The 27,750-nt window shown below is 67.4% G+C and overlaps 1 protein-coding gene across 1 annotated transcript; it reads left to right on the forward strand.

Moving 5' to 3' along the window:
* The first annotated feature begins 16 nt into the window (after positions 1-16).
* Prdm15 (PR/SET domain 15) lies at positions 17-27,428 on the forward strand. Its single transcript, XM_048346208.1, is given in 25 exon segments — positions 17-70; positions 6,531-6,576; positions 7,214-7,307; positions 7,496-7,649; positions 7,902-8,154; positions 8,273-8,374; positions 9,188-9,427; positions 10,276-10,405; positions 11,139-11,320; positions 12,894-12,988; positions 13,469-13,556; positions 14,164-14,331; positions 16,159-16,253; positions 17,828-17,959; positions 18,909-19,043; positions 19,194-19,357; positions 19,727-19,806; positions 20,009-20,128; positions 20,250-20,381; positions 23,359-23,442; positions 23,776-23,951; positions 25,779-25,859; positions 26,620-26,838; positions 26,951-27,178; positions 27,180-27,428. Coding segments are annotated over 24 exon segments (3,438 nt in total). The 5' UTR covers positions 17-70; positions 6,531-6,539.
* Positions 27,429-27,750: the final 322 nt, after the last annotated feature.

The following is a 27,750-nucleotide window of genomic DNA, read 5'->3' on the forward strand; positions in this document are numbered from 1 at the left end:
GTGCTGCGCGGTTTCCGGAGCGGATCGCAACCCGGAGTCCGGATCCGACCCCGCTCGGCACATTCCAAAGGCAGGTAAAGCCCCGGGCCCGCGCCCGCCGCCCGCCCCGCCGCGCGGCCCCCGGCCCGGCCCGGCCCGCGCCCGCCCCGGCCCCGGCCCCGGCCCCGGCCCGCCGCCGCCCGCGCCCGCCCCGCCGCGCCCGCCCCGGTCCAGCCGCCATGCCGACTGTTCTTTGTTACATTCGCCGGCCGCGGGCGCCGCGGGCGATCGGAGTCAAAACCCGGCTGGATTTCCGGAGCCGCTCCGGGATCGCCCCGCGCGCCCGCCCGCCCGCCCGCCCCGGCCTCCGCCCACCGCGGCCCGGCGCCCCCGGCCCCGGGCGGGCCCGCCCCGCCAACCGTCCCCCACCCCCCTCCCCGGCCCGCCGCCCTCACGCGAGCCCAACCGCCCCCGGCCCGCCCGGCGCTCGCCTCCCACCGCCCTGGGCCGCGGGCCCGGCCCCGACCCCGGGGCGGCGCGCGGGGCCCTCCCTCCCGAGACCCGGGGTCCCCCGGGCGCGCCCCTGCGCGTTACCTTCCCGAAGCCCCCCGGCGGCCGGAGGCGGGCGGGGTCGGGGGGGGACGGCCGGGTGAGCCCTGCCCACCCCGGGCGCCCCGGGCTCGGGGACGAGGCCTCGCCGCGCGTGGGCCCCGCGGAGCCCCGCGCCCGTGCGGAGCCGGCGCGCGCTCCCCTCGGCGCGCCCGGAGAGGCCGCGCGCCCCGAGCCCCCGGGGCGCCACCGCGGGCGAGACGCGGGCGTGACCCCGAGGCGCCCACGTGGGCCTGCGCGTGTGCTCACAGCCGCCGCCGGGGCGCCCCGTCCACGCGCGCCGCGGTGTCCGTCCGCGGGGGTGGCAATGGAGGCGCACCTGGCTGCCGTGGACCTCCGGGGACTCGGGGAGCACTGCTCCCCGCAGGCGGCGCCCGCAGGCAGGCCGGCGCTGGGCGGTGAGGAGGTTCCGCCGGGATCCCCACAGGCCCCCAACCGTATTTTGTTTTAAACCTGGCTGGTGTCGAGTTCTCCACATTTTCCCCGCTCCACTCGGCTTCCCACAGTTCCTGGAAATCACTCCCTCACCAGAACCGTGAAGAAGTGCTCAGCTCCAAACCTCCAGCCTTTAAGATACTCTGCAGTCGTCTTGCTGGTCTCATGTCTGTGATTAAAGTTCTGCAAAACAAAACAAAACAAAAGGGTTGCAAGCAATGTGTAACAGGTTCAGTTTGGGAAGCGGATAGGACAGTCAGGAAAAAACAACAACAGCAATTGAACCAAAGCTGGGTGTCGTGATGTATATTCATAATCCTAGTAGTCAAAAGGCTGAGACAGGAGGATTGAGAGCTCAGGGTCAGCGAGATCCATGCTAAATACACGCACACGCACGCACGCACACGCGCACCTCTACTATTGCAAGGTCAGTAGTTTGTCTTAAAATGATTGTATTTTCTTTAAGACTGAAACTGGGTCTCTAACCCCAGGCACAAAATCTAGGAATTCCACATTCCGGGTCTGGCCGTTCTTCCCCCAGATGCCAAATACAGAGCCGTGGCGAAGGGCGGATGGAGGTTTGTTGCGTGGCAGCTGTGGGAAGACGGCTCTTGATTCATCTTCACCTGCCCGGGGACCTTGGCCCCGGGTTAACTAGCGCTGAGACCCGGGAGAAGGGTTAGCACGATGAAAGCAGCCCCCAGGCGCAGGCCTGTTTCTCGGTGCCGGAGGTGTTTTAGGTGACGGGAGGCCCGTGGCCTCAGGGCTGCTCGGATGGGGCTCTGAAGAAGCTACGGGAGCTCGGGGAAGTGAGCTGGTCCGTCTGAGTTGCTGGCAGGTTCTTGGCTGTTCTCCTTTGGAAAAGTTTTGCCTTTTGCCCGGTGGCAAGAAGATGGCATTGCCTGTCCAAGGGGCAGTTTTGCCTCTTGTCACGGATTATTATTATTATTATTGGTAAACCCTGCCCCTCCTGGAGGTGATTGCAAAGTTCCCAAAGGAGAGAATGGCCAAAATCAGGGAGCTAGGAGGTGACTCGGGTCATTTTCCGCGTTGGCATCCGTGCACGAGGCCAGGGAAGACCACTGCTGCCATCATACTGCTTGAGCGAGCTAGAAAACTGCAGTCTCCGCGCTTCTCGCACTCAGTCCCTCCCTTGCCAAGTACGGGCGAGACCGCTCAGCACACCTCGAAGTAAATGCACTCTGAGCCCCGATCGCGTAGGCAGCCCTGACGGGGCCCTGCTGGACCTCAAGTCCTGGCAGGTGGGAGAAGCAGTGTAGACCGTGAGGAATGAAAGCAGTAGGTAAGAGGAGTAAAGCTAAGAAGTGGGGCGGGGGGGGGGGGGGGGAAGGAAGTTGAAGCTGCTGGGCGGGGCAGTGGGGGAGACTGGGTGGAGATCAGGATGAGCTGGTCCCAGGTGCACAAGTTTGGTGGGGACAACCTGTGGGGCTCGGGATGGGAGAAGCCAGTGGGCAGACGGGGAGAGAGGACAGGCCTGGGCCCCGGAAGGGTGTCCCATCGAACAGGGCTGGGCCAGAATCCTTGACCTCAGAGCAGAGCCTGGGGCCACGGAGTGAAGGCCCAACCTAGGGAGGCGGGGAGAGCCGGACCCGCCAGAGAGGAGCCGCCCACTGAGGTCTCGAGGTCCCGGGGAGGGCCAGCCTCCCCCGGCTGAGCCCTCTCCCCGGCCGTGGGTTAGGACAGGCCTGGCCCTCTGGCCTGATCGTCCTCGGTGTGTGGACGCAGGGGCGCCCTCGGAGGCCCGTCCCCCCCCCAGCCCACCCGCCTCCTCCGGGAGGCCTCACGGTGACCCCCACGCTCAGCCTGGTCCTAGAGGTCACGCGCGCAGCACGGCAGCTGGGCAGAGAAAGAGCTGGGCGGGGGGACCTTGGGGAGGAGCCTGCTGAGCCCCGCGTCCCCCGGCCCGCCCCGTGCCCTGGCCTCCTGGGGAAAGGGGGGTGTCTGAACCCTCGCCTCGGCAGCCTGGGATTCCTGGGGGCGCCGCCTCTCCCTGCCCGAGTCGCACCGCGTCTGGTGTCACGCGTGTGGCCCCGTGTGTGGTCCCCGTGGTCCAGACCCCAGGACATGCTTCCCAGGGACGGCAGAGGGACGTGGCCAGAGGCCCCCGCGTGAGCCCCGTGGGTCCTGAGTTCTGATCCGCTCCGGCCTGCCCGAGGCTGCCGTGGGCCGCTCTTGGAGACGGCATCTCCCCGTTGTAGCCCAGGCTGGACTAGAACCTCTGACCCTCCTGCCTTAGCTTCTGTGTGGACCGGGTTGCAGCTTGTGTCCTGCGTGGAGGGGTTGAGAAGGCCCATCAGGCGAGCCGCGGCTCATGAGCTCGGTGGCCCCCCCCCTTACCGCCCTCCCCTCCCTTTCTTCCCTTTCTTTTTTTTGGCACTGGAGTTGGATCTCCTGCCTGCTGTCACGTGACCTCCTCCATCCATTTGCTCGTAGTAGTAATCATCAGACAGACTGGAGCGTGTGTGGGTTTTGTTTTGGTTTAGTGAAGGTAGTGGGGCGTCATGCTCAGTAGTTCTATGTGATCCATGCTTCCCTTTGTAAGTTTTTTTTTTTTTTGCCAGTCCTGGGCCTTGAACTCAGGGCCTGAGCACTGTTCCTGGCTTCTTTTTGCTCAAGGCTAGCACTCTGCCACTTGAGCCACAGCGCCACCTCTGGCCGTTTTCTATATATGTGGTGCTGAGGAGGAATCGAACCCAGGGCTTCATGTATAGGAGGCAAGCACTCTTGCCACTAGGCCATATCCCCAGCCCCCCTTTTTAAATTTTTTGTAATTAAATGTGTTATTGTTATTGTAAAGGTGATGTACAGAGGGGTTACAGTTATATAACTCAGGTAAAGAGTGCATTGCTTTTTGGACAATGTCATCCTTCTTCCTTTGTGCTCTCCCAGTTTGCTCTGGTTCTTTCTTTTTTGCCAGTCCTGGGGCTTGAACTCAGGGCCTGAGCACTGTCCCTGGCTTCTTTTTGCTCAAGGCTAGCACTCTGCCACTTGAGCCACAGCGCCACTTCTGCCTTTTTCTGTGTATGTGGTGCTGAGGAATCGAACCCAGGGCTTCAAGCTTGCTGGGCAAGCACTGTACCACCAGGCCACCTTCCCAGCCCGCCGCGCTGCGTATTTCTGAGATAGCCTTTTTGCTGGGCTAGCCTGGACCACCGTTTTCCTGTGTCTGCCTCCTGTACTTGGGCTGCCCGGTGTGGGCCGCCACCCCTAGCTTGCTTCTGTTGAGGTCGGCTCTTGTGAGCTTTCCGACCGAGGCGGGCCTGGAACCTCAGGACTCCGGACCTCAGCCTTCTGAATAGCTAGATTACGGGCGCCCGGCACCTTGCACAGGGGAGAGAAGAGGAAGCTCGGGACGGGGGCTTGAGGTGTGATTCGGGGGGGGGGGGCCCTCGCTGAGGTACTGGGGTCCTCAGGCTTCAGGGACGTGTCGGTGATCATCGGAGCAGCCCCGCCCCACCTGGCCGATGTGGGAGGCTTCTCCCCAGCAGATGGCACCCTGGGGCGCTGTAGACGGTTTAGGAGGTGGGGTCCAGTTGGAGAGAGCAGGTCCTCGGGTGTGCTCAGGAAAGGGGCGCTGGGAGCTGGCCTTCCCCTTCCCTCCTTTCCGTACCACAGAGCGGGTGCTTTGCTCTCCCGACACCCCTGCCGTGGTGTTCTGCGCAGCAGAGCCACGTGGGCGTGGACGGAACCACCAAGACCCGGGCAAAGCAAACCTCTCCGCCTCGGAAGTTGTGTATCGCAGGCAGCGTTTTGTCCTGGCAACAGAAAGCTGACCGATACATTGACTCTCTTCACCCCCTGCTGTCCCCGTGCCAGAGCATGGCGCCTGTCAACCAGGGAGGGGGGCTGTGGAGGTGAGGCTGAGGACAGAGATCCTTCCGTCGTGTGTGTGTGTGTGTGTGTGTGTGTGTGTGTGTGTGTGTCCTAGGGCTTGAATTTGGGGTGTGAGCACCGTTCCTGAGCTGTGCTCAAGGCTGGCACACTCTACCCCTTGAGCCACTGCTCCACTTCCAGCTTTCCTTTGAGGTTAATTGGAGGCGAGGGTCTGGAGGGCGTTCCTGCCCCGGCTGGCTTTGCCCCAGCATCCTCGGGTCTCAGCCTCCCGAGTGGCTGGGACGACGGGCGTGAGCCGCAGGTGCCCGGCTGCTCCCGACTTCTTAGGGGCAGCGTGGAAATCCGTCCCTCCGGGCTTGCGTGCGCTCCGCCATGGTGGATGGACCGCTCGGCCGCTTCCCTCCTCGCCCGCACACGCAGACCTCCGGTGAACCTGGGCTTCGGGCGGGGGGGGGAACCTGGGCTTCCGGGGGGGGGAACCTGGGCTTCCGGGGGGGGGAACCTGGGCTTCCGGGGGGGGAACCTGGGCTTCCGGGGGGGGGAACCTGGGCTTCGGGGGGGGGGAACCTGGACTTCGAGGGGGGGGAACCTGGGCTTCCAGGGGGGGGAACCTGGGCTTCCAGGGGGGGGAACCTGGGCTTCCGGGGGGGGGGAACCTGGGCTTCAGGGGGGGGGGAACCTGGGCTTCAGGGGGGGGGGGAACCTGGGCTTCCGGGGGGGGGAACCTGGGCTTCCGGGGGGGGAACCTGGGCTTCCGGGGGGGGGAACCTGGGCTTCAGGGGGGGACCTTTCGGGGGGGGAACCTGGGCTTCCGGGGGGGGAACCTGGGCTTCGGGGGGGGGGGGACCTGGGCTTCGGGGGGGGGACCTGGGCTTCGGGGGGGGGACCTGGGCTTGGGGGGGGGACCTGGGCTTCGGGGGCCTCCGCGTGTCTGCTGTGGGTTGGACGGCGTCGAGGGCACGCGGGGTCGACGCCCCCGAGACCCACGCTGTGCGGCTCCTTCCTGACGCCGCGGCTCGCGGCGGGGCGGGTGGCGCGGGTCAGGGGCGGCCGGCTGCGAGGAGGCTGACTGGGGCGCGTCCCCCGACGCCGCGTGGGGTGCGCCTTTTCATCTCCATTTTACCGCTGAAGGACCTGCGGTTGCGGAATGAGCGCCGCGTGGCGGCGTGTGTGTTGTGGGGCGGGGGGGGGGGTCCGCCCGTGCCCGGCTGCCCACCGTGGAGCTGGCTCGGAGCTGAGTGTCGCGGGGGGACCGGGGGAGCCCCCCGAGGCCACGCCTTGCCTCCCTCCCAGGGAGGGGCGCACACCGGCCCCGGCGGGGGGTGGCGACCAGCACCGGAGCGGCCGTGTCGACACTGGCTTTGCTTCTTTTTTAACTGATGTGTGTTTTGTAAGTGGACCCCAGCGGCGAATACAAAGAGACGGAAGCCCCGGCCGCGAGGACCTCTGAGCCCCGAGGCCTCCAGACGCCTTGCTGCTGGCTGAGAACCCCGTTCCCCGGGGTGGGCGGAGGCAGTGCTCCCGGGGAGCTGGGAGGAGCGGACCCCTCCCCTCGGCTGGCTCCCGAGCCCCGCGGGCGGCCTCCCCGCGCAGGCCCAGGCCTGGACGCTGCGGGCAACGCTCACCGTCCGCGTGGCTGTCTGTCCTTCCAGGTGGCAGCGATGTCTGAAGATGGCGGCGAGGAGATCATGTTCATCTGTGAGTGGCCCGGCCCCTGCGCTGCCCGTGCACGCGCTGCCCGCCCCTTCCCTGCCCACCCCTTCCCTGCCCACCCCCTGCCCTGCCCGGCCCTGCCCTGCCCGCCCCTGCCCTGCCCACCCCCTGCCCTGCCCGCCCCTGCCCTGCCCGCCCCCCTGCCCTGCCCGCCCCTGCCCTGCCCACCCCCTGCCCTGCCCGGCCCTGCCCTGCCCGCCCCTGCCCTGCCCACCCCTGCCCTGCCCGGCCCTTGCCCTGCCCGGCCCCTGCCCTGCCCGGCCCCTGCCCGGCCCAGCCCGAGCCTTCAGCACACAGACGGTCCCGGGCGGCCTGGCGTGAGGGGTGTCACCGGGGGGGGGGGGGGGGGGAGAAGGATGGAAGTCTTGGCGTGACTCGATTCCCGTTCTTTGGGGGACACCTGGGACTTGAGACGTGTGGGGGCTGAAGCGTTGGGGGTGGGTCTTGTCCCCCCACCGCTTCCGGGGGCCCCGACGGCGGCTCTCACGGTGCCGGTGTGTGCCGGCTGGGGTGGCCTCGGGGTGTGGCATGTGGCTGGCGGCCGTGGCCCCCCCACCGGGCAGGCTCCCGCGTCCGGGCTCACGGACGCGTTTCTCCCCTGCGGCTCTCCGCGTCTCCGCAGGGTGTGAGGACTGCAGCCAGTACCACGACTCCGAGTGTCCCGAGCTGGGCCCCGTGGTCATGGTCAAGGACTCGTTTGTGCTGAGCAGGGCTCGGTGAGGACGGGACTCTGCAGACGGGGGAGGGCGGGGGCGGGGGGGGGGGGGCTGCGCGCGGGCGTGGAAGCGTCTGGTGGGCCTCGCTTCCTGGGCCGGCTCTGAACAGCGACCCTCAGGCCTCAGCGCCCCGAGGGGACGGGACGACGGGTGCGAGGCCTCAGAGGCCTCCCCCTCCTCCCTCCCAGGTCCTCCCTCCCCCCCAACCTGGAGATCCGCCGCCTGGACGACGGGGCGGAGGGCGTGTTCGCGGTCACGCAGCTGGTCAAGCGCACGCAGTTCGGCCCCTTCGAGTCCAGGAGGGTGGCCAAGTGGGAGAAGGAGTCTGCGTTCCCACTGAAGGTGAGGGGCTCCAGGCCAGCGCCGCTCAGCCCCGGGGCGGGGGGGGGGGGCCACGGGAACCCCTCGCCCGCGGCGTCAGATTTCACCCCCCCCCCCCCCCCAGCGCACGATCTCCCACCGGAGCTGGGAGCCCGGGCCGGGCCAGAGCCCCGCGGGCCCAGCTGCGACGGCGGCGCCCCGCCCGTCGGTGCCTCGGGGGGGCGGGGGGCCCCCCCCGCAGGCCGCGGGTGACCACGCCCCGCCCTCCCCCAGGTGTTCCAGAAGGACGGGCACCCCGTGTGCTTTGACACCTCCAACGAGGACGACTGCAACTGGATGATGCTGGTGCGGCCGGCGGCGGAGCCCGCGCACCAGAACCTGACGGCCTACCAGCACGGCAGCGACGTGTACTTCACCACGTCCCGCGACATCCCGCCCGGCACGGAGCTGCGCGTCTGGTACGCCGCCTTCTACGCCAAGAAGATGGACAAGCCCACGCTCCGGCAGGCCTGCGCCGCGGGCCAGGGTGCGTCCGGGCCCGGGGGGGGGGGGGGGGGAGGCCCGGGGGAGGGGCCGCCCGGGGGCCGGGGCGCCCCAGACCCCGTCACGAGGCGCCTCCCTCGCCCCCCTCTCGTTTCTCGCAGCCGCGGGCCCCCCCGAGCCCAGCGCTCCCCCCGAGCCCGAGCGCGGCCAGTGGGCGTGCAGGGTCTGCTCCAGCTCCTTCTGCGAGCTGCAGCTGCTCAACGGTAAGGGCGCGGGGCCTGGGGGTCCCCGGCTTCGGCCCGCCCCCCCCCCCACGGCTCCCCCTCAGCCACTCCCGCCCCCCTCCCACCTGCTGCCACGCCACGCTCAGCCGGGTCATGCTGCGGCCCCAGCCACCGCCACACACGCACACATACACACACGCACACACGTGCAACACACGCACACACGCGCACACACACACATGCACATACACACGCACACACACACATGCACACACGCACACACGCGCACACATGCACATACACACGCGCACACACTCTTCATCCCCCGACAGCCTGTGCCCCGTAGCCACCGTCTCACGCGCGCGTGCACACACACACACACACACGTATATTCTTAAGGAGGAAAACTGAAACGGCTTGTTATTCTGGTATAAGGAAAACACACTGGTTTTTCGACGTAGCCCTTCCAAGTTTCTTCCGCGTGGGTTTGTCTGTGCTTTTAGTTTCCCCCCTTTCCTGAAGCAAACCTACCCTGCCTTTATCTTTTTTTTTATTTTACTTTTTGTCAGTCCTGGGGCACTGTCCCTGAGCTTCTCTTGCTCAAGGCTAGCACTCTGCCACTTGAGCCACAACGCCACTTCGGGCTTTTTCTATGCGGTGCTGAGGAATCGAACCCAGGGCTTGGTGCATGCCAGGCGAGCGCTCTGCCGCTACGCCACCTTCCCGACCGGACAACCAGTGGGCTGTGGCCGAGTTCTGATGCTCAAGGCAAAGCGATCCAACGGGGGTGGGCGGGTGGCGGCCGACCGCGGTGATCTGACTGCCGTCCGCGCTGTCGGTCCCTCCTTACAGAGCACCTCGTGGGCCACTTGGAACAAGCCAAAAGCCTCCCGCCGGGCGGCCAGCAGGAGGGGGCTCCGGACAAGGAGCCCGGCGCGGCCCGGGGGGAGCCGCCCGCCGCGCCCGAGAGCGCCCGCGTCCAGAGCGCGGGGACCGCCAAGGAGCCAAAGAAGAAGCCTCGCAGAGGGAGGAAGCCCAAAGCCTTGAAGGCGGAGCAGCCCGCGGCCCTCGCGGAGGAGAAGGGGCCTGCGGGTGAGGGGCTGGGGCCGGCGCGCCCCCTCCGTCGGGTTCCCGGAGGGCAGGCGCCCTGCAGGCTTGGCGCCGGCCGTGGCAGCTCCTCCCACCCTCCGTGGGGCGGGCCCCGGGCACTCGGGGGCTGCAGGGCTTCCTCTGTGAACGCGGGAGGAGCGCCGTCGGGCGCTGCGCGTAGGCCCTCCCTCCTTCCGTCTCCGGCCGCCCCTGGGGATGTGCATGTTCGCTTTGGTTTGTGTGTTCACGTGCTGGGGCCTGAACTCAGGGGCTCGCTCCTAAGAGTTGGCTTGTTTTTGCGCAAGGCTGGTGTCTACCCCTTGAGCCACGCTTGCTGGTTTTTGTTTTTTTTCCTTACTAACTGGAGGCTAAGAACCTCACAGTCCCTTCTGCTCAGGCTGGCTTCAAACCTCAAGCTTCAGGTCTCAGCCCCCAGGTGGCTGGGATTGTGGGCATGAGCCACCGGCGCTGGCTTGCTTCGCTTTTTGTTCTGTGCTTATGTCCAGGCCAGCTTGGACTGTGACCCTCCTTAATGCCCGCCACACAGTTGAGATGACAGACACGGGACACTTGCCCAGCTTTTTAATGGTTGAGATGCAGTCTTGGCCTCAATCCTTCCAATTTCTGCCTTCCAAGTGGCTAAGATGACAGGTGTGAGCCATCATGCCCCGCTTTGCTTTGCTTTTTTGTGCAGATAACTATGTAGTTCCAAACTGTTGTTAGTCTTCCTCTGCATTAACCTTCCCGGTTATGCCCACACGATCGGCTGCGGTGCCCGGGGTGGGGCGCGTCCTGGGTCTGGCGTGGCCCCCGGTGACTTGGCTTGGTCCCCATCCCATCCCCTTGCACAGAGCCAGTGGCAGAGACCATGGCGGAGGTCCTGCCGGGTGAGCCTGCCAGTGCCGCACCTGACGAGCGGATAATGGAGCTGGTCTTGGGGAAGCTGGCCACCTCTACCAACGACATCAGCTCGGTGCCAAAGTAAGTCCCGCCTCCTCGGGGGCTGGGGGGGGGGGCACTGGCAGCATGCGCTGGGTGCTGGAAGGAGGCCACCCCCCTCCAGGAAATCCTGACAGACTTGCATGTGCTCAGGGAGCAATCAGGAATGTTCTAGAACTTAGAAGTGTAGTAGGTTGTCCACCATGAAAACTTAGAAAGTTGTCTTTTAAAAAGCTGTCTGTCACCAGACCCTTCCGTCATCCCAAACAGAAGCTCTGCTCTCTTGGCCAGAGGCTGCCAGCTGTGGCCCCTTCTTTGTTGGTGTCTGAGGTTGTCTGCTCAGGGTCTCTCCTAAGTGGAGTCCTCCACTCCTGGTCCTGCTGTGACTGGTGCAGCCTCAGGTTTATGATTCTTGGGTCCGTTTTCTCCCTGAGTAAGCTAAGGCCCCGTGCAGTGCCCCGCACAGTGTCACCGTGGAAATACCGGAAAGGAAGATTGAAGTGCCATCAGAAATGCTGGCACCCCTCCCCGGGGCCCTGGCTTACCATTTCTGGTGCCGGGACTCTTTCCTGTGCTTCTCACCAAAAATGACAGACACCTAAGAGGAGGAAGAGAAGTCAGGTTCAGCTCCCCCTTAAGACGATGGCCAGGACGGGCAGGGTGCCGGGGCCGGCAGGAGCAGCTGCGGGGCCCTTCGAGGGAACCTCGGGTAGCATGCGCCCGGCCCCGTCCCCAGGCAGGCCCTGCGCCCCGCCCCCCTCTGTCTCCCGTGCAGGTTCGCCCACCACGGGAGCGGTGCCCTGGCCCTCAAGAGGGGCCTGGTCCTGTCCAGCAGACACGGCGCGCGGCGCAGGCTGGCGCGGCAGCTCGGGGAGCACAAGCGGGTCCACCAGTGCGGCACCTGCAGCAAGGTGTTCCAGAACAGCAGCAACCTGAGCCGGCACGTGCGATCGCACGGTGAGGGGGGGCGGGGCGAATGCGCCGGGGGCGGGGCGTCGGCACGGAGGGGTGGGGCTCCCGCATCAGGGGCGGAGCGTCTGTGCGGGGGGGCGGGGTGTCCGCGCAGGGGGGGCAGGGCCAATGTGCCGGGGGCGGGGCCTCCACGTGAGGGGCGGGGCGTCAGCGTGGAGGGGTGGGGCATCAGCACGGAGAGGCGGGGCGTCAGTGTGGAGAGGCGGGGCGTCAGTGCGGAGAGGCGGGGTGTCAGCGCGGAGGGCGGGGCGTCAGCGCGGAGGGGCGGGGGTGTCAGCGCAAAGGGGCGTGGCGTCAGTGTGGAGGGGCGGGGTGTCAGTGCAGAGGCGGGGCGTCAGTGCAGAGGCGGGGTGTGAGCACGGAGGGGCGGGGTGTCAGTGCAGAGGGGCGAGATGTCAGAGCGGAGGGGCAGGGCGTCAGTGCGGAGAGGCAGGGTGTCAGCGCAAAGGGGCGGGGCGTCAGTGCAGAGGCGGGGTGTGAGCACGGAGGGGCGGGGCGTCAGTGCAGAGGCGGGGTGTGAGCACGGAGGGGCGGGGCGTCAGTGCAGAGGCGGGGTGTGAGCGGGAGGGGCGGGGCGTCAGTGCAGAGGCGGGGTGTGAGCGGGAGGGGCGGGGCGTCAGTGCAGAGGCGGGGTGTGAGCGGGAGGGGCGGGGCGTCAGTGCAGAGGCGGGGTGTGAGCGCGGAGGGGCGGGGCGTCAGTGCAGAGGCGGGGTGTGAGCACGGAGGGGCGGGGTGTCAGTGCAGAGGCGGGGTGTGAGCACGGAGGGCGGGGCGTCAGTGTGGAGGGGCGGGGCGTCAGTGCAGAGGCGGGGTGTGAGCACGGAGGGGCGGGGCGTCAGTGCAGAGGCGGGGTGTGAGCGCGGAGGGGCGGGGCGTCAGTGCAGAGGCGGGGTGTGAGCACGGAGGGGCGGGGTGTCAGTGCAGAGGCGGGGTGTGAGCACGGAGGGCGGGGCGTCAGTGTGGAGGGGCGGGGCGTCAGTGCAGAGGCGGGGTGTGAGCACGGAGGGGCGGGGCGTCAGTGCAGAGGCGGGGTGTGAGCGCGGAGGGGCGGGGCGTCAGTGCAGAGGCGGGGTGTGAGCGCGGAGGGGCGGGGCGTCAGTGCAGAGGCGGGGCGTCAGTGCAGAGGCGGGGCGTCAGTGCAGAGGCGGGGTGTGAGCACGGAGGGGCGGGGCGTCAGTGCAGAGGCGGGGCGTCAGTGCAGAGGCGGGGTGTGAGCACGGAGGGGTGGGGCGTCAGTGCAGAGGCGGGGCGTCAGTGCAGAGGCGGGGTGTGAGCGGGAGGGGCGGGGCGTCAGTGCAGAGGCGGGGTGTGAGCGGGAGGGGCGGGGCGTCAGTGCAGAGGGGCAAGGTGTCAGAGCGGAGGGGCGGGGCGTCATCGCCGAGGGGTGGGGCTCCCACATCAGAGGCCGGGTATCAGCATGCAAGGGGCGGGGTGTCAGCGCAGAGGGGCGGGGCGTCAGGAAAGGGGCGGGGCTTGTGTCAGGGCAGCGGGGCGGGGCTCACCTCCCTGAGGGAGGTCCTCACGCAGGGAGGCAGCCTTCTATTGGTCGGTTCCTTAGGTGACAAGCTGTTTAAGTGTGAAGAGTGTGCAAAGCTGTTCAGCCGCAAGGAGAGCTTAAAGCAGCACGTGTCCTACAAGCACAGCCGGAACGAGGTGGGGGGGGCCCCCGGGGCTCCGTACCGGGGACGCCCTGCAGTCAGGACAGCCTGGGGGCCAGGCCCCGCGGGGTCCACGGCAGCCTGCGCAGCGCATTGGGGGGGGGGGTGCTGGCGAGTGTGAAACGCATTAAAACCTGTTGCTAGCCGGCCCCGGCGGCTCACGCCCGTCATCCCAGCTACTCGGGCGGCTGAGGCCTGAGGATCGCAGTTCAAAGCCAGCCCAGGTGGGAAAGTCCATGAGACTCCTACCTCCAATTAGCCAGCGAAACCAGGGGTACAGTGCCAGCCAGAATGCTAAGCGGCCTTGTCCAACCCTGGGTTCAAGCCCCAGTATCATCGCCCAGAGCCTGTTTCTAGTAGAGAAGAAGCGGGGCCCGGCCGCCCTGGGAGCTGGGGGGGGGGGATGAGGGGGGGCTTGGGGCAGGGCCTGCCCACGTGCGGGTCTGCCTGGCTGATGCTGTGTCCGTTCGGCCAGGTGGACGGCGAGTACCAGTACCGCTGCGGCAGCTGCGGGAAGACCTTCCGCATGGAGAGCGCGCTGGAGTTCCACAACTGCAGGACGGGTGAGGCCGGCCGCTCCGCGGTGCTCCCGCCCTGTGTCGCCGGCATCGGTGGCTCGGGGGGGAGGAGCGGCTCACAAGAGGGGCTGGGGCCCCCCGCGGGGGGGGCATTGGGACAGGATGACGAGGGGTGGGTGGGCTGGGGGGACCGGCTGCTTTCCGGGGGGGCTAGACATGGGGCCCAGACTCAGGGGCGTGTGTGCTTATTTGCGTGGTGTGTGCTGGGAACCCCAGGTCCTGCGGGAAGGTGGGGAACTTGGGGCGCTGCCTGGTAGGAGGGGCGGTGAAGGGCACAGGAGGGAAGGGCACCTAGGGTTGCCCTGGGGAGCCCCCTGGATACAAGGGGCCTTAGCCGAGGGGGGACAGAGGCGGAGGGCAGGGGGCGGGGGAGGAGGGAAGGAAGGCTGGATGACTGGTACAGAGGATGCACTCCCGGCCCGTCCGTGGCCGCGCGAGGCTGTTCCCCGCTGCACGCGCCACGAGCAGAGCAGGGGCGCGCTCCTGGCTGCACGCGCCTCCGGCCCCGATCCCCGATTTTTGCCCCGGTGAACACCCAGGCTGTCCCTGTGTCGGGCCATTTACCCCAAGTGTGCGTTTGCCCCCTGGACAGATGACAAGACGTTCCGGTGTGAGCTGTGCTTCAGGTTCTTCTCCACCAACAGCAACCTCTCCAAGCACAAGAAGAAGCACGGGGACAAGAAGTTCGCCTGCGAGGTCTGCAGCAAGATGTTCTACCGCAAGGACGTCATGCTGGACCACCAGCGGCGGCACCTGGAGGGTGAGCCGGGGCGGGGCGGCTCCGCGGCCTGGGGCGGGGCCTTCAGGAAAGCGCTTGGAAGCAGTTGCCCCGCGGTTGTGGGGCTTGAACCCACAACCCCGAGCCTTTTCTGCGTTGAGTTGGCACGCTGCCGCTTGAGCCACAGCTCCGCCTCCGGCTCTTTGCTAGTGAACCGCAGGCGAGGATATCCTTAACTCTTCCACCCAGGCGGGCTTCGAACCGCTGTCCTCGGGTCCGGGGCACGATGGGTGGCTAGGATGGCGTGCACGAGCCGCCAGTCCCTGGCTAGGAGCGCTTCTTTAACGAGATTTCCTTCACACCGTGAAAAATGCCGTCGGGCACGGAGCCGGGCAGCTCAGCCCCACGCGGGGCAGCTGAGCGTGGGCCTCGGGGCTGCGCGGCAGGCCGCACGGCCAGACCCGGCTGCTGGGGTCCACGTGGGGGAGGCGGGGCCCGGGCGGGCTGCGGAGGAGACCCCCCCCCCAGGCGAGGGGCCTGGCCCCGGGTGACCCCAGAGGTGAGGGGCGTGGCCGGGGAGGCCCCTGAGGCGAGGGGCGTGGCTGGGGGGGACATCCCTGAGGGGAGGAGAGTGGCGGGGGGGGGGGGGGGGGGGGGGGGGGAGACCCCCCCAGGTGAGGGGCGTGGTCCCTGGGGGAGGCCCCTGATGCGAGGGGCGTGGCCCCGGGGTGACCCCTGAGGCGAGGGGCGTGGCCCAGGCATGACCCCTGAGGCGAGGGGCGTGGCCGGGGAAACATCCCCCAGGTGAGGGGCGTGGCCCGGGGTGACCGCAGCCACTGCGCCTGTGGCCGGGGGCCGGGCCGGAGCGTCCTCCAAGGCCAGTCCCGGCTTTCCGCTGTGGCCCGCCGCCTTTCCCCCCCAGCCCCAGGCGGCAGAGCTCGCCCACCCGTTATTAACACCAGAAGGAAGACGACCGTACCACCAATCCGCGCAGCCCCGCGGCTCTGCGCTGCCCTGTCCCCGGCCCCCGCCCTCTGGGATCCCTAGAGACGCACACACACAGGCTCCCCCCCCCACGGGGGCCGGGATGCACCTGCCCCGGCTCCCTTGCTTGTCCCCCTCTCCCCAGAATGGAGTCGGGGACCGGGCGGCCCCGACAGGAAGCACCCAGCTTGGCTCCACCCAGCTCTCCTAAATTGTAGGAGAGATTATTCGTTTCACTTGCACTTTCATGTTCCAAAAACTAGAACCATCTCTCTACGTGGCCCGCACCGGCCCGGGATCGGCTCCACGCAGCCTCCCTTCCCAGCCTCCCGCCTGCCCATCCACAGCGTGTACCGCCACACCTCTCCCGGGAAACTTTTTAAATTTTTATTTATTTTTTTGGCCAGTCCTGGGCCTTGAACTCAGGGCCTGAGCACTGTCCCTGGCTTCTTTTTGCTCGAGGCTAGCACTCCGCCACCTGAGCCACAGCGCCCTGTCTGGCCGTTTTCTATCTATGTGGCGCAGGGGAATTGAACCCAGGGCTTCATGCGTGCTAGGCGAGCACTCTGACACCAGGCCACCTTCCCGGCCCTCTGTGGGAACTTTTGAGTCTTTTTTTCCAAAGCTTGAGCATATTGGTTCACTCCTGAAATCCTAGCTCTTCAGGAGGCAGAGACAGAGGAATAGTTGTTTGAGGCCAGCCCAGGCACAACGTTAGTGAGGCCCCATTTCAAAATCACATCGAGTGTGGCGGTGCGTTCCTGTGACCCCGGCCGCCCTGGGGGCACAGGCGTGAGGTCCCGCCTCGAGGGCGGAGGCCCGGCGATCGACCCCCGGCCGCGGGAGGGAAGCGCGCTCACGCGTCCGGGGGGTGTGGGCTTGCAGGCGTGCGGCGGGTGAAGAGGGAGGACCTGGACGCCGGCGGGGAGAGCCTGGTCCGCTACAAGAAGGAGCCTTCCGGATGCCCCGTGTGTGGCAAGGTAACTCTCGGCGTGGGGTTGGGGGTGAGGGTTCCCGGTGGGCGCCAGCTCTGGGCACTGCGCGCGCGTGGGGGGGGGGGTTCCCCATGAAGTCCAGGGGAGCAGGCTGGCTGCGCTCGGGGGCGTGCTGGTCACGTGAGCCGGGTTTCCGGTGCCTCTGTGGGGAGAAGCTCATCTTCCTCAGCAGCCACGGTTTCCCCTTCCGCCTGGCCGCAGCCTCGAGCTTATGGAAAGGGCCGGGCTCAGCACTCCCTCCCGGGGACACCGAGGCCCCAGGGCCCGAGGGCCTGGCCCGCAACAGCCAGCTCCGCCTCCGTGTGCCCGGGGCAGCTGCCCACGCCCCTCTGGCCCCCCAGGGGCTGCTGGGACACACACATCCGTCTGTGCTGAAAGCTACTCGTTCCTGAGGCTGTAGATACTCAGGCGGCCTCGGCCCGCGTCCTGTGGTGTGGACGGCAGCGCCTCCGGCTCTGCCTCTGCGTATGCGTATACACCCGCGTGACGTCTGTACGCGTGTGACGTGTATACCTGGGCGGTGTATATACCCACGTGGTGTGCGTCCCGCGTGGTGTGTATACCACGTGACGCACGTACGTACCCGCGTGGCGCCCAGCGCTCCGGCCTTTGCCGCTGTGTATGCGTATACACCCGCGTGGCGCTCGGCCCAGGGCCCCTGCACGTCTCGGGCCGCCTTGGGCGTCGCCGGTGGGGGAAGGCGGAGGGGGAGAGGAGACCCCGTTCACGTGAGCCGCTGACACCCTAGAGCGTCCGGTCACGTGTCCGGGAAGGCCAGGCCCCGCGCGGCGGCCGGCTCCGGCCAGCTCCATCAGCGCAGGGCAGATGGTTTTCCTTCCTGCTTTCTTCTCGACCTGCCAGCGAGCCGGGGTCAGCGGCTCTCACCTGGCGCTGCGGGTCGAGGCTGGAGGCCGGGATGGGCCGGCGCTGGGAAGGCGCAGCGCCGGCGGAGCAGCCCGGCAGGCTCCAGGACGCCCGCGCCCGCCTCCTGGCCTCGGGGCAGGCCGTCGGGTGGAGGTGCCCCCCACGGTCCGTGCCCCCAGGACCCAGAGCCAGTCCACCCGTCTGCCTCACCCGCGGCTCTGGGCCCGTGGCACGGGGGCCTCGCCTAGGCCGGCACGGGGCGGTCGTTGATGTTCATCACGCACGGGGACTTAAAGGCCGGGAGGAATCACCTGTGGTCTGTGCCTGCCTGGCCATGGCTTACCCTGCGGGCCAGACAGGGCTTCTCCCCGTGTAGCCGGGCTTCTCCCCGTGCAGCCTGGCCTCTCCTTGCCCAGGGCTTCTCCACGTGCAGCTGGGCTTCTCCACATGCAGCCGGGCCTCTCCCTGCCCAGGGCTTCTCCACGTGCAGTCTGGCCTCTCCCTGCCCAGGGCTTCTCCCCGTGCAGCCTGGTCTCTCCATGTTCAGGGCTTCTCCACATGCAGCCCAGCTTCTCCACATGTAGCCGGGCCTCTCCCTGCCCAGGGCTTCTCCCCGTGCAGCCTGGCCTCTCCACGTCCAGGGCTTCTCCACGCCCGGCCCGCCCTCTCCACCGCCCTCTCTGCCGCTCCCCCAGGTGTTCTCCTGCCGCAGCAACATGAACAAGCACCTCCTCACCCACGGCGACAAGAAATACACCTGTGAGATCTGCGGGCGCAAGTTCTTCCGTGTGGACGTGCTCAGGGACCACATCCACGTCCACTTCAAGGTGCGTGTCCCCAGCCCGGCCAGGCGGCCCCCGGCCTGCGGGCCCCGCCTCAGAGGGTACGCCTCCCCCACCCCCCCTGCCCCGGCCTGCGGGCCCCGCCTCAGAGGGTACGCCTCCCCCACCCCCCCTGCCCCGGCCTGCAAGCCCTGCCTCAGAGGGTACGCCTCCCCCACCCCCCCTGCCCCGGCCTGCAAGCCCTGCCTCAGAGGGTACGCCTCCCCCACCCCCCCCTGCCCCGGCCTGCGGGCCCCGCCTCAGAGGGTACGCCTCCCCCCCACCCCGCCTGCGGGCCCCGCCTCAGGGTGCACCCCCCACCCCCCCAGCCTCTCCAGGTGGCACCCGCGGGCCCTTGAGCCTGTGGTCTCTGCTGTAGTCCTGACAGTGCCCTGGATCGGGGCAGTCACAGAACGAACGCACCCTTGCAGGTCTGGAAGCCCGGCGTGGCCTCCCAGGCGGGCCCCGTGCCGGTGCCGGCCTCCCCGGCCTTCCTGCCGGGTCCCTCCGGGTGGGGTGGGCACGACGGAGCTCCCGGGCCCCTTTCACCAAGGGCCTGCCCTCCTGACCTCGGGTGGGTTCTGGGGTGCAGGCTCGCAGACCATCGCTGCACCCCGGCGCAGCAGGGGTCGGCATGGCCGAGGAAGCGGCCGTATCTGCATCCGCTTGGCCCGTGGGGTGCGGTGGTTGGACAAACAGTGAGATTCCTGGGAGACAGTGAGCGGCAGAGCCGGGCTCCGCTTCCCGCTGCCGAGAGGAGCTGAGGGGCGGCGGGGCGATGGACGGCGGGTGGGGCGGGGGGGGGGGGCCGTGGCCGTCCTGCGTGGCCGGCACTGGGGGCCCCGCCCTCCCCGGGGACAGCAGGCGCGTCTCGCTGGCACCTGTGCTGCGGGCCCCGACGCGGTGGGCTCGGTGGGGGGGTGCGGGGGGACTGACGGCCGCCACCGGCCCCCAGGACATTGCGCTGATGGACGAGCACCAGCGGGAGGAGTTCATCGGCAAGATCGGGATCTCCTCGGAGGAGAACGAGGACAACTCGGACGAGAGCGCCGACTCGGAGCCGCACAAGTACAGCTGCAAGCGCTGTCAGGTGCGCCGCCGCCTGCCGTCCACAGAGGCGGCCGCCCGGGCCTCGCAGCCCACCAGGCACGCGCACAGCGCTGGGGGGGGCGGCCCACGGGGGGCACCGAGGCCCGGCCGGCCTCGTGGCCCATCGTCCCCCCTCCCCCCCCACCCGCAGCTCACGTTCGGCCGCGGGAAGGAGTACCTGAAGCACATCATGGAGGTGCACAAGGAGAAGGGCCACGGCTGCAGCATCTGCCACCGGCGCTTCGCGCTCAAGGCCACCTACCACGCCCACATGGTCATCCACCGCGAGAACCTGCCCGACCCCAACGTGCAGAAGTGAGGCCGCGGGACGGGGGGGGGACGGCGGGGGGACGGGGGGCCTGGGCAGAGGACGCCTCCCTCCACGCCCCGCCCCCGCCCTCCCGCGGCGGCACGCCCACCCCCTCCACCCGCGTGAGGGACGCGGCCCCTCTCCCCCGGGAGCTGGTGTGGGGGCCGGGCCCCTCCCGTGTCCTCCGGCCGCCCCGCCGTGGGTCCGGCCTGGCCCGTGACGAGGACACCGTCGGGTTGGGTGGCGACCACGCGCGGCCTCGCTCCCCCTGGGTCTCCTGGACGTGCCGTCCCCCGGGGCAGCGGGGCGGCGGGGCGGTGGGCCCCGGCCTCGGCGGGGCTCGGGGAGTGTGGCTGAGCCGTCTCTGCCCGCAGGTACATCCACCCCTGCGAGATCTGCGGGCGGATCTTCAACAGCATCGGGAACCTGGAGCGCCACAAGCTCATCCACACAGGTAGCACGGCGGGGGGGGGGGGGGGCGGGCGGGGGAGGGGCGCCCCGGTGCGGACACGGAGGCCGCCCGGCCTTCCACGCGGCGCCCCGTCCCGTCACAACCGAGGCTGGAGGGCCTTGGCGTGCGCACGCCCCGGGGTGGGGGGAGCCGGGGAGCCCGCTCCGGCCCCCCCACCCTCTGCAGCGTGGCCCTGGGCCTGCAGGTGTGAAGAGCCACGCCTGCGAGCAGTGCGGCAAGTCCTTCGCCAGGAAGGACATGCTCAAGGAGCACATGCGCGTGCACGACAACATCCGCGAGTACCTGTGCGCCGAGTGCGGGAAAGGTGGGGGCCGGGCGCGGGGCAGGGGGCGGGCGGGGCGGGGGCGGGGCGGGCGGGGGCGGGGCGGGGGCGGGGGCGGGGTGGCCCCCCCAGGCTGACACGCCCGCCCCGCCCCGCCCCCCAGGCATGAAGACCAAGCACGCGCTCCGCCACCACATGAAGCTGCACAAGGGCATCAAGGAGTACGAGTGCAAGGAGTGCCACCGCAAGTTCGCGCAGAAGGTCAACATGCTCAAGCACTACAAGCGGCACACGGGTGCGTGCCCCGCCCCCTCCCCCGCCCCCCACCCCGCGGCCCCCTCCGGGGGCCCCCGGCACCGGGGTCGTGTGCCCCACGCGGGCCGGTAGGGTGTGAGCTGTGTCCGGTCTGCTTTGGGCCAGTTACCCCAGGCTGGACCCGGAAACCCGGGGCCCCGGCGGGCCTGGGCGGGGCCCGGAGCCCACTCCCGGCCTGCGGGTTCTCTCCACGCCTCCCCGGCCCCTGTTGCTCTCCGTGCCCGGGCAAGCGCCTCTCCTGGTTGTGAAGTTTCCCCAGGTGCGCCCGCTGGTCCCGGGGCCTGCAGTCCGAGCCCGAGCGCTGCCCCTCCGCTTTCGCACTCAAGGCTGGCGCTCTTCCACGGAATCCGCACCCCCCGCTTCTGGCTTTTTGCGGGATAATTGGAGATAAGAGTCTCAAAGACTTTCCTTGCCAGGCTGGCTTTGAACCACGGTCCTCCGGTCTCAGCCTCCCGAGCAGCTGGGATGACAGGCGCGAGCCGCCCCCCCCTCGGTCCCTTCTGGTTTTGATCTGCAGTTCTCCGCTGGCCAAGGACGCTAAGCGTTTTTTCCCCCTCACCGTGTCTGTTGTTTTCGCCCATCTGTCGAGTTCCCCCATGTTCTGGAAATTACTCCTCTGCCAGAAGGCAGAGGCTGCTCTTCTCCTTCAGTCGGTCGGCCTCTTCTCTCGGACTGCTTGCTCTGGGGCTCCAGGCATCTTACTTGGATGCCATGCCGTTTCCCGATGCTTCCTTTTCTGTCTCGTGCTTCGGGTCCTATCCAAAGTCATTACCTGAGCTAATGTCAGAAAGTGTTTCCCGTTTTCTTCTGCTAATTCCAGGTCTTGCGTTAAGGTCTTCCTTCCACTCTGAGGTGGATTTTGTGCCGAGTCAAGGTGGGAGGCAGGTTCCGTCTTCTGCGGGTGACATCCGTGTCGCAGCACACGCACCGAAGAGCCCATCCTCTGGCCGTTCTGTGTTCTGTTTGGGTTCGTTGGCTTCTGATGTGTGCGCTCACGCCTGGGGTCTTTGTGCCCTCACGCTGGCCTCTGGGTCTGTTTGTTTGTGTGCCGGTGCCATGGTGGGTTGGTCCCGCGACTCTGCGGCCGGTCTTCAAGCCCGGAGGAGCTGAGCTGGCGGCTTTGTGCTGACGCTCAGGGTTGCTTGGCCTCTGCCGCGTCTTTTACGTTTGTGCCCCTTAGCCCTGTGGGGAGGTCGTTGGTGTGTGTGGCACGTGGGTGAGAGGCTGCTCTGTGGTGGTTGTGCAGCCCGGGCTCGCCCCACAGGCGTTCTTCAGCTGATCCTCTTGTTCCTGTCTCCTGAGTGCTGGGATTACAGGCGTGTGCCACTGCGTTTGGCTGGGATGGATATTTTGCCAATATTCATCCTTTAGGTCAATGATCATGAGTTGCTATTCTGGTTTTTATGCGTCAGTTGTCAGTTTCTTTCACCATGTTTTGCACTTTTTATTGAAGAGGTCTTTCACTTCTTTGGTTATACTCCTAGGGGTTCCCCCTCCCCCTTTGGAACTATTATTATTTTTTCCCCCATTCCTGGGCCTTGGACTCAGGGCCTGAGCACTGTCCTGGCTTCTTTTTGCTCAAGGCTAGCACTCTGCCACTTGAGCCACAGCACCACTGCCGACTTTTTCTGTTTACGTGGTGCTGAGGAATGGAACCCAGGGCTTCATGCATGCTAGGCAAGCGCTCTACCACTAAGCCACCTTCCCAGCTCTTTGCAACTATTAAGAATAGATTGTTGTCATGATTTGTTTCTCAGAAGATTTGTTGTTGATGTTTAAATTCTTCTACGTTGGCTTTCATATCCTGCAGATTTACCAAATTTTTCAGTATTAAGAGTCTTTAGATTTTCCTCTAACTGAAACATGTCAATCTGTGATGGATAATTTGATTTCCCCTTCTTTTTTGCATGTTTGATGGCAGTGCTCTACTGAATATGAGAGGTGAGAGGGGGCTCCCTTGTTGTTTTCCACATCTTGATCAAAATGCTCTCAGCTTTTTGCTGTTCAGTCTGTTTACCCATAATCTTTACCTCTATACCTAGTTTCTTTAGGGTTTTTTGAAGGGATGTTGACCTTTGTTAAATGCTTTGTTGTTGGTGGTGGTCCTGGGGCTTGAACTCGAGGCCTGGGTGCTGTCCCTGAGCTTTTCTGTTCAAAGCTAGAGCTCTACTCCTTGGAGCCACAGCCCTACTTCTGGTTTTCTGGTCATTAATTGGAAATAGAGTTTCAGGAACTTTCCTGGGCTGGCTTCAAACCGTGATCCTCAGATCTCCACCTCCTGAGTAGCTATGATGACAGCTGGTGTGAGCCACCAGTGCCCAGCTTAAGTGCTTTTCTTGTATCTGTTGAGATGATCGAATGATTTTTCTCCTTTATGCTGTGGATGTGACGTAGTAATGCTCGTTGGTTTGCATACATTGAACCATCCTTGCATTTCCAGTATAAACCCAACTTGACCATGGTGAAATATTTTTGATGTGTTGTTGGATAGTTAAAATCATTTTTTCAAACATTTTGTGTGACCTTGCCATTTTTGTTGTTCCTATCTTAGCATATTTACGTTGTCTTTGCATTTGGGCTTGGCTTTTATTTATTGTTTTGTACCATTGTATATATCAGACATGCGATGGGTTTCTATCTACAGTGAGTGAAGAAGGTAAGTTAATACTCTCAAAGAAATGGTTGTTTTCCCTCGTCGGCTCCAGTCTACGTCTGTGTTCTCTAACAAGCCTCCCTACGCCTCCTTATTTGTTAAATATGAAATGTCCCCATAGAGGAGTGAGTTTTTTAAGCCCCGTCTTCCTGGCTGAGTTTGGAATGGACTTTGTTTACCTCTCCTGGTAATTGGCGGCTCCCCAGAGACGCCGTAAACACGGCAGCCTGCCTGTGAGGGACGAGGCGTCCTTTGTGTGCAGCTCCGGAGGTTGAGGTTAAGCCGGCCTTCCTCCGTTCCGCAGGGATTAAAGACTTCATGTGCGAGCTGTGTGGGAAGACCTTCAGCGAGCGGAACACCATGGAGACCCACAAGCTCATCCACACAGGTAGGCGGGTGTGCGGAGAGGAAAGCTGCGTGCTGTTCTGTGGACGCTTCTAGAATATCTGGCGTCACCTCGGCTCCGTGCTGGCTCGTCCGTGGCCTCCAACACCCACCGGGAGCTCTGGGTGTCCGTCCTTGAATGTCCGGTTTGGGTGCGGTGACGGGACTCGGCCGGGGCTGCGGGCTCCTCTCCGGGGCGGCCCTGGCTGCCCGTCCCCGGGCCGGACCCAGCGGGGTACGGGAGGACCGGAGGCCTGGGAGGGGGCTGGGGACCCGGGGGTGACTCCCCCCGGTGACGCCCACTTCTCCCTTCCTCCCCGCGCGTGCGTGTGCGAAGTGGGCAAGCAGTGGACGTGCTCCGTGTGCGACAAGAAGTACGTCACCGAGTACATGCTGCAGAAGCACATGCAGCTCACCCACGACAAGGTGGAGGCGCAGAGCTGCCAGCTGTGCGGCACCAAGGTGTCCACGCGGGCCTCCATGAGCAGACACATGCGGCGCAAGCACCCGGAGGCAAGCGCCCCCCCCACCCCTGCCCTCCCCCCCCACCCCGCCCTCCACGCGGGCCTCCATGAGCAGACACATGCGGCGCAAGCACCCGGAGGCAAGCGCCCCCCCCACCCCTGCCCTCCCCCCCCACCCCTGCCCTCCCCCCACCCCGCCCTCCACGCGGGCCTCCATGAGCAGACACATGCGGCGCGAGCACCCGGAGGCAAGCGCCCCCCCACCCCTGCCCCACCGAGGACAGACGGGAGGCCGGGGAGGCCGGCCACCCCCAAAGCCTCCTCGGAAAGGAAGGCCCGGGGGACGCAGTGATGTGACGCGCGAGGCGGAAGCGCAGGGCCCGCCCCCAGGTCCCCGTGAGCGCGTCCTGGGTGCGGCCCCCGTGCTCGAGGCTGGAAGGAAGCAGGGGGCGGGCTGAGGCCCGGCGTTCCCCGAGGCTGGCTGGAGCGTTCACGGGGGAAGCATGCTGGGGGAAGCGGAGGGTTCACGGGACCCGCGAAGCCGTGGGCCCGGCGGAGTCTCCCGGAGCCCCTCGGGTTCCTGCAGGCCTGCCGCGCCCCAGAGATGCCTGTGACACCAGCTCTGTCACCGACATCCCATCCGTGTGTGCGTGCGTGTGTGCGTGTGCGTGTGTGTGTGTGTGTGTGTACCAGCGCCGGGGCGGGGACTCGGGGCGCGGCCCTTGAGCTTTTCTACTCAAGGTCGGCACTCTACCACCGGAGCCGCAGCTCTCCCTCCAGTGTTCTGGTGGCTCATTGGAGAAAAGACTCCCACGGGCTTTCTTACCTGGGCTGGCTTCGAACCTCAGTCCTCAGACCTCAGCCTCCCGAGTAGCTAGGACTACAGGTGTGGCCACCCGTGCCCGGCTCTCCGTCTTCTTTTCCCTTGGCTGAGTAGCACCTGGCAGGCGCCCGTGCGGTTGTGGGCTGAAGTTGGAAGGCGGCCCGTGTCCACAGCCGGCTCCCCGCCCCCCTCCCAGCCGCCTCCATCCGATCCGCCCCCCCTCCCCCAGCACGTGCGTCCCGTGGTCTACAGCCTAAGCCACGCTGGCACAGTGACGAGTGGCATGAGCAAAGTCAGGTTGGCGAGGCGCGCCGGCTGCCCTGTCGCAGGAGCTGGCGTGAGACCCACGGGGCCGGTCCCGGTGAGCCGGGCGCGAGGGAGGGCCGGGCAGGGGCTGACGGGTGACCGTGCCTGCGCCCTTAGGAAGGCGCAGAGAAGGGCGTTCTAAGGTGCGAGCCTCGCCGGGCACGGTGGCTCCCCCACTCCTGCGGACCGGGCTCAGCTCCTCGGGATGCTGAGACCCGAGGACCGCCGTGCACAGCCCCCTCGCAGGCACGCAAACCCGTGAGACTCTCTGTCCTCCGTGAACCAGCAGCCCAGAGCCGGAAACGAGGCTGGATTCCAAGTGGAAGAGTGCTAACCCTGAGGGGAAAAGCTAGGGGGCGGCACCCGGGTCTCCAGTTCGAGCCTCAGTGCTGGCATGAAGAAAACAAAAAGCCAGTGGGGCGGGCGGGGCGGGCGGGGCAAGCGTGCCTTTCCTCACTTAGCATCTGTGAGTTGACGGAGGGCAACCTGGCCTCTCCCTGCCCAGAGCACCGGTCACGGGCAGCAAAGGGATTGTCTACACCTGGGGTCGTGAGAGGGCGGGGGGGGGGGCGGGGCGGGGGCAGGGTGAGGGAGCGGGAGAGGGGCAGGCTCGGGGAGACGGGGTCTGTCCCCAGCACAGCAGACCCAGCTGCCACTCGGAAGCTGCCGCCGCGGTGACCCAGGCAGTGCCCCGGGCCGCCACCGGGGGGCGCCGCGTCCCCACTCGCCGCCCTGCGTCCCCTGCAGGTGCTGGCCGTGCGGATCGACGACCTGGACCACCTCCCAGAGACCACCACCATCGACGCCTCCTCCATCGGCATCGTCCAGGTGAGCGCGCGGCCCGGGCCGGCTGGGGGCCGTGCAGAAAGAGCATCCAGGGCCTGCGTGATTCAGGTGCTGGCGCTGGCACCCGCGGCTCTCTGTGGGGAGCGCTGGTGTCAGCTGCCCCAGGGAAGTAAATGCCAGAGGACCTGAGGTCTGAAAGGAATGTTCCGTTGCTCCCCCCGTGACACGAGGCCGCGTGCCACGCTGGGGGCGCCCGTGGGTGGGCTGGGTGCTTGCAGCGAGTGAGCGTGGAGTCGGGTGTTAGGTTGCACGGGCGGGGCTGAGTGTAAGCCTCCCCCAGCCCAGACTCCCGCAAGCCCTCTGAGCCCTGACGTGCCGCAGCGTGGTGGGGGTTACCATGACCGCACCCCACCGCGGCTGCTGGGTCTGCGGCGCCCGGTCTCCCCGAGTCTCGCCAGACAGCGCCGAGGCGCGAGCGGGTGACAGTGACGGGTGCCGCGCTCCGCCCCCCCCCCCCCGCCCCGGGTGAGGCTGGCACGGTGCCGGCCTGGCTCTGGAGACCCGGGCTCGGCTCCTCTCGCCCCGGATCCCGCCCCAGGGGACGTCGGGTCCCTCGCGTGAGCGCCAGGGGGCGTGGGGGGGGCAGGGGCTCCCCCGGTGGAGGAGAGCTGCCAGGCCGCACCCGGTGGTCCCTTTCGCCCCACGGCTGTCCAGCCTAGCTCTGGGAGACATTTACAGCTGAGCCCGCCCCCAGCGCGTGTCCCCCCCGCCCGGTCGGTCCCTGACCCCGGTCCCCCCGCAGCCCGAGCTGGGCCTGGAGCAGGAGGAGCTGGCGGACGGGAAGCACGCCAAGACCCCCAAGCGCAGCCACAAGCGGAAGCGGAAGCCGGAGGAGGAGGCGGGGACCCCGGTGGCCGAGGAGGGGGCCCCCTTCGGCGAGTACGCGGAGAAGGAGCTGGAGCCCGAGTTCACGGGCGGCGTGGGCGACGAGACCAACTCGGCCGTGCAGAGCATCCAGCAGGTGGGTCGGCGTGTGTCCTGGCGCAGAGCGCGGAGCGCGCGGGGCTGTGCACGCGGCCTCCCCACGCGGCCTCCCCCCCCCCCCCGCCTCACGCTGCCCGCGGCTCTTGCAGGTGGTGGTGACCCTGGGGGACCCCAGCGCGGCCGCCCCGCCCAGCTCCGTCGGCCTGACCAACATCACCGTCACGCCCGTCACCACCACGCCCGGGACTCAGTTTACCAGCCTGCAGCCGGTGGCCGTGGGGCCCCTCGCCACCCCCGAGCGCCAGCTCCAGCTGGACAACTCCATCCTGACCGTGACCTTCGACACGGTCAGCGGCCCCGCCATGCTGCACAACCGCGGGGAGCGACGTGCAGCTGCACCCCCCGCCCGAGGCCGCGGGCGCGCCCTCGGTGGCGCACTTCATCAACCTCACCACGCTGGTGAACTCCATCACGCCCCTGGGGAGCCAGCTGGGCGAGCAGCACCCCCTCACCTGGCGGGCCGTGCCCCAGACGGACGCGCTGCCGCCGCCCCGGCCCCCCGCGCCCCCCCAGCAGGCCGCGCCGCCCCAGGGCCCGCCCGAGCAGCCGCAGATGTTCAGCTACTGAGCCCCCCTCCCCCGCCAGCCCGAGCGCGGGTCACGCGCGGCGGGGAGGGCGGCGAGGCCCCCGGGCCCCGGCCCGCTGTGGTGCCCGCCAGCCGTCGGGGGTGGAGAGCCGGGGACGGGCGCGCGTGTTCCGGGGGCGCGCGTGTTCCGGGGGGCGCGCGTGTTCCGGGGGCGCGCGTGTTCCGGGGGGCGCGCGTGTTCCGGGGGCGCGCGTGTTCCGGGGGCGCGCGTGTTCCGGGGGGCGCGCGTGTTCCGGGGGCGCGCGTGTTCCGGGGGGCGCGCGTGTTCCGGGGGGCGCGCGTGTTCCGGGGGGCGCGCGTGTT

Source organism: Perognathus longimembris, chromosome 5 (assembly GCF_023159225.1).
Source record: "Perognathus longimembris pacificus isolate PPM17 chromosome 5, ASM2315922v1, whole genome shotgun sequence".
NCBI classification, from domain to species: domain Eukaryota; kingdom Metazoa; phylum Chordata; class Mammalia; order Rodentia; family Heteromyidae; genus Perognathus; species Perognathus longimembris.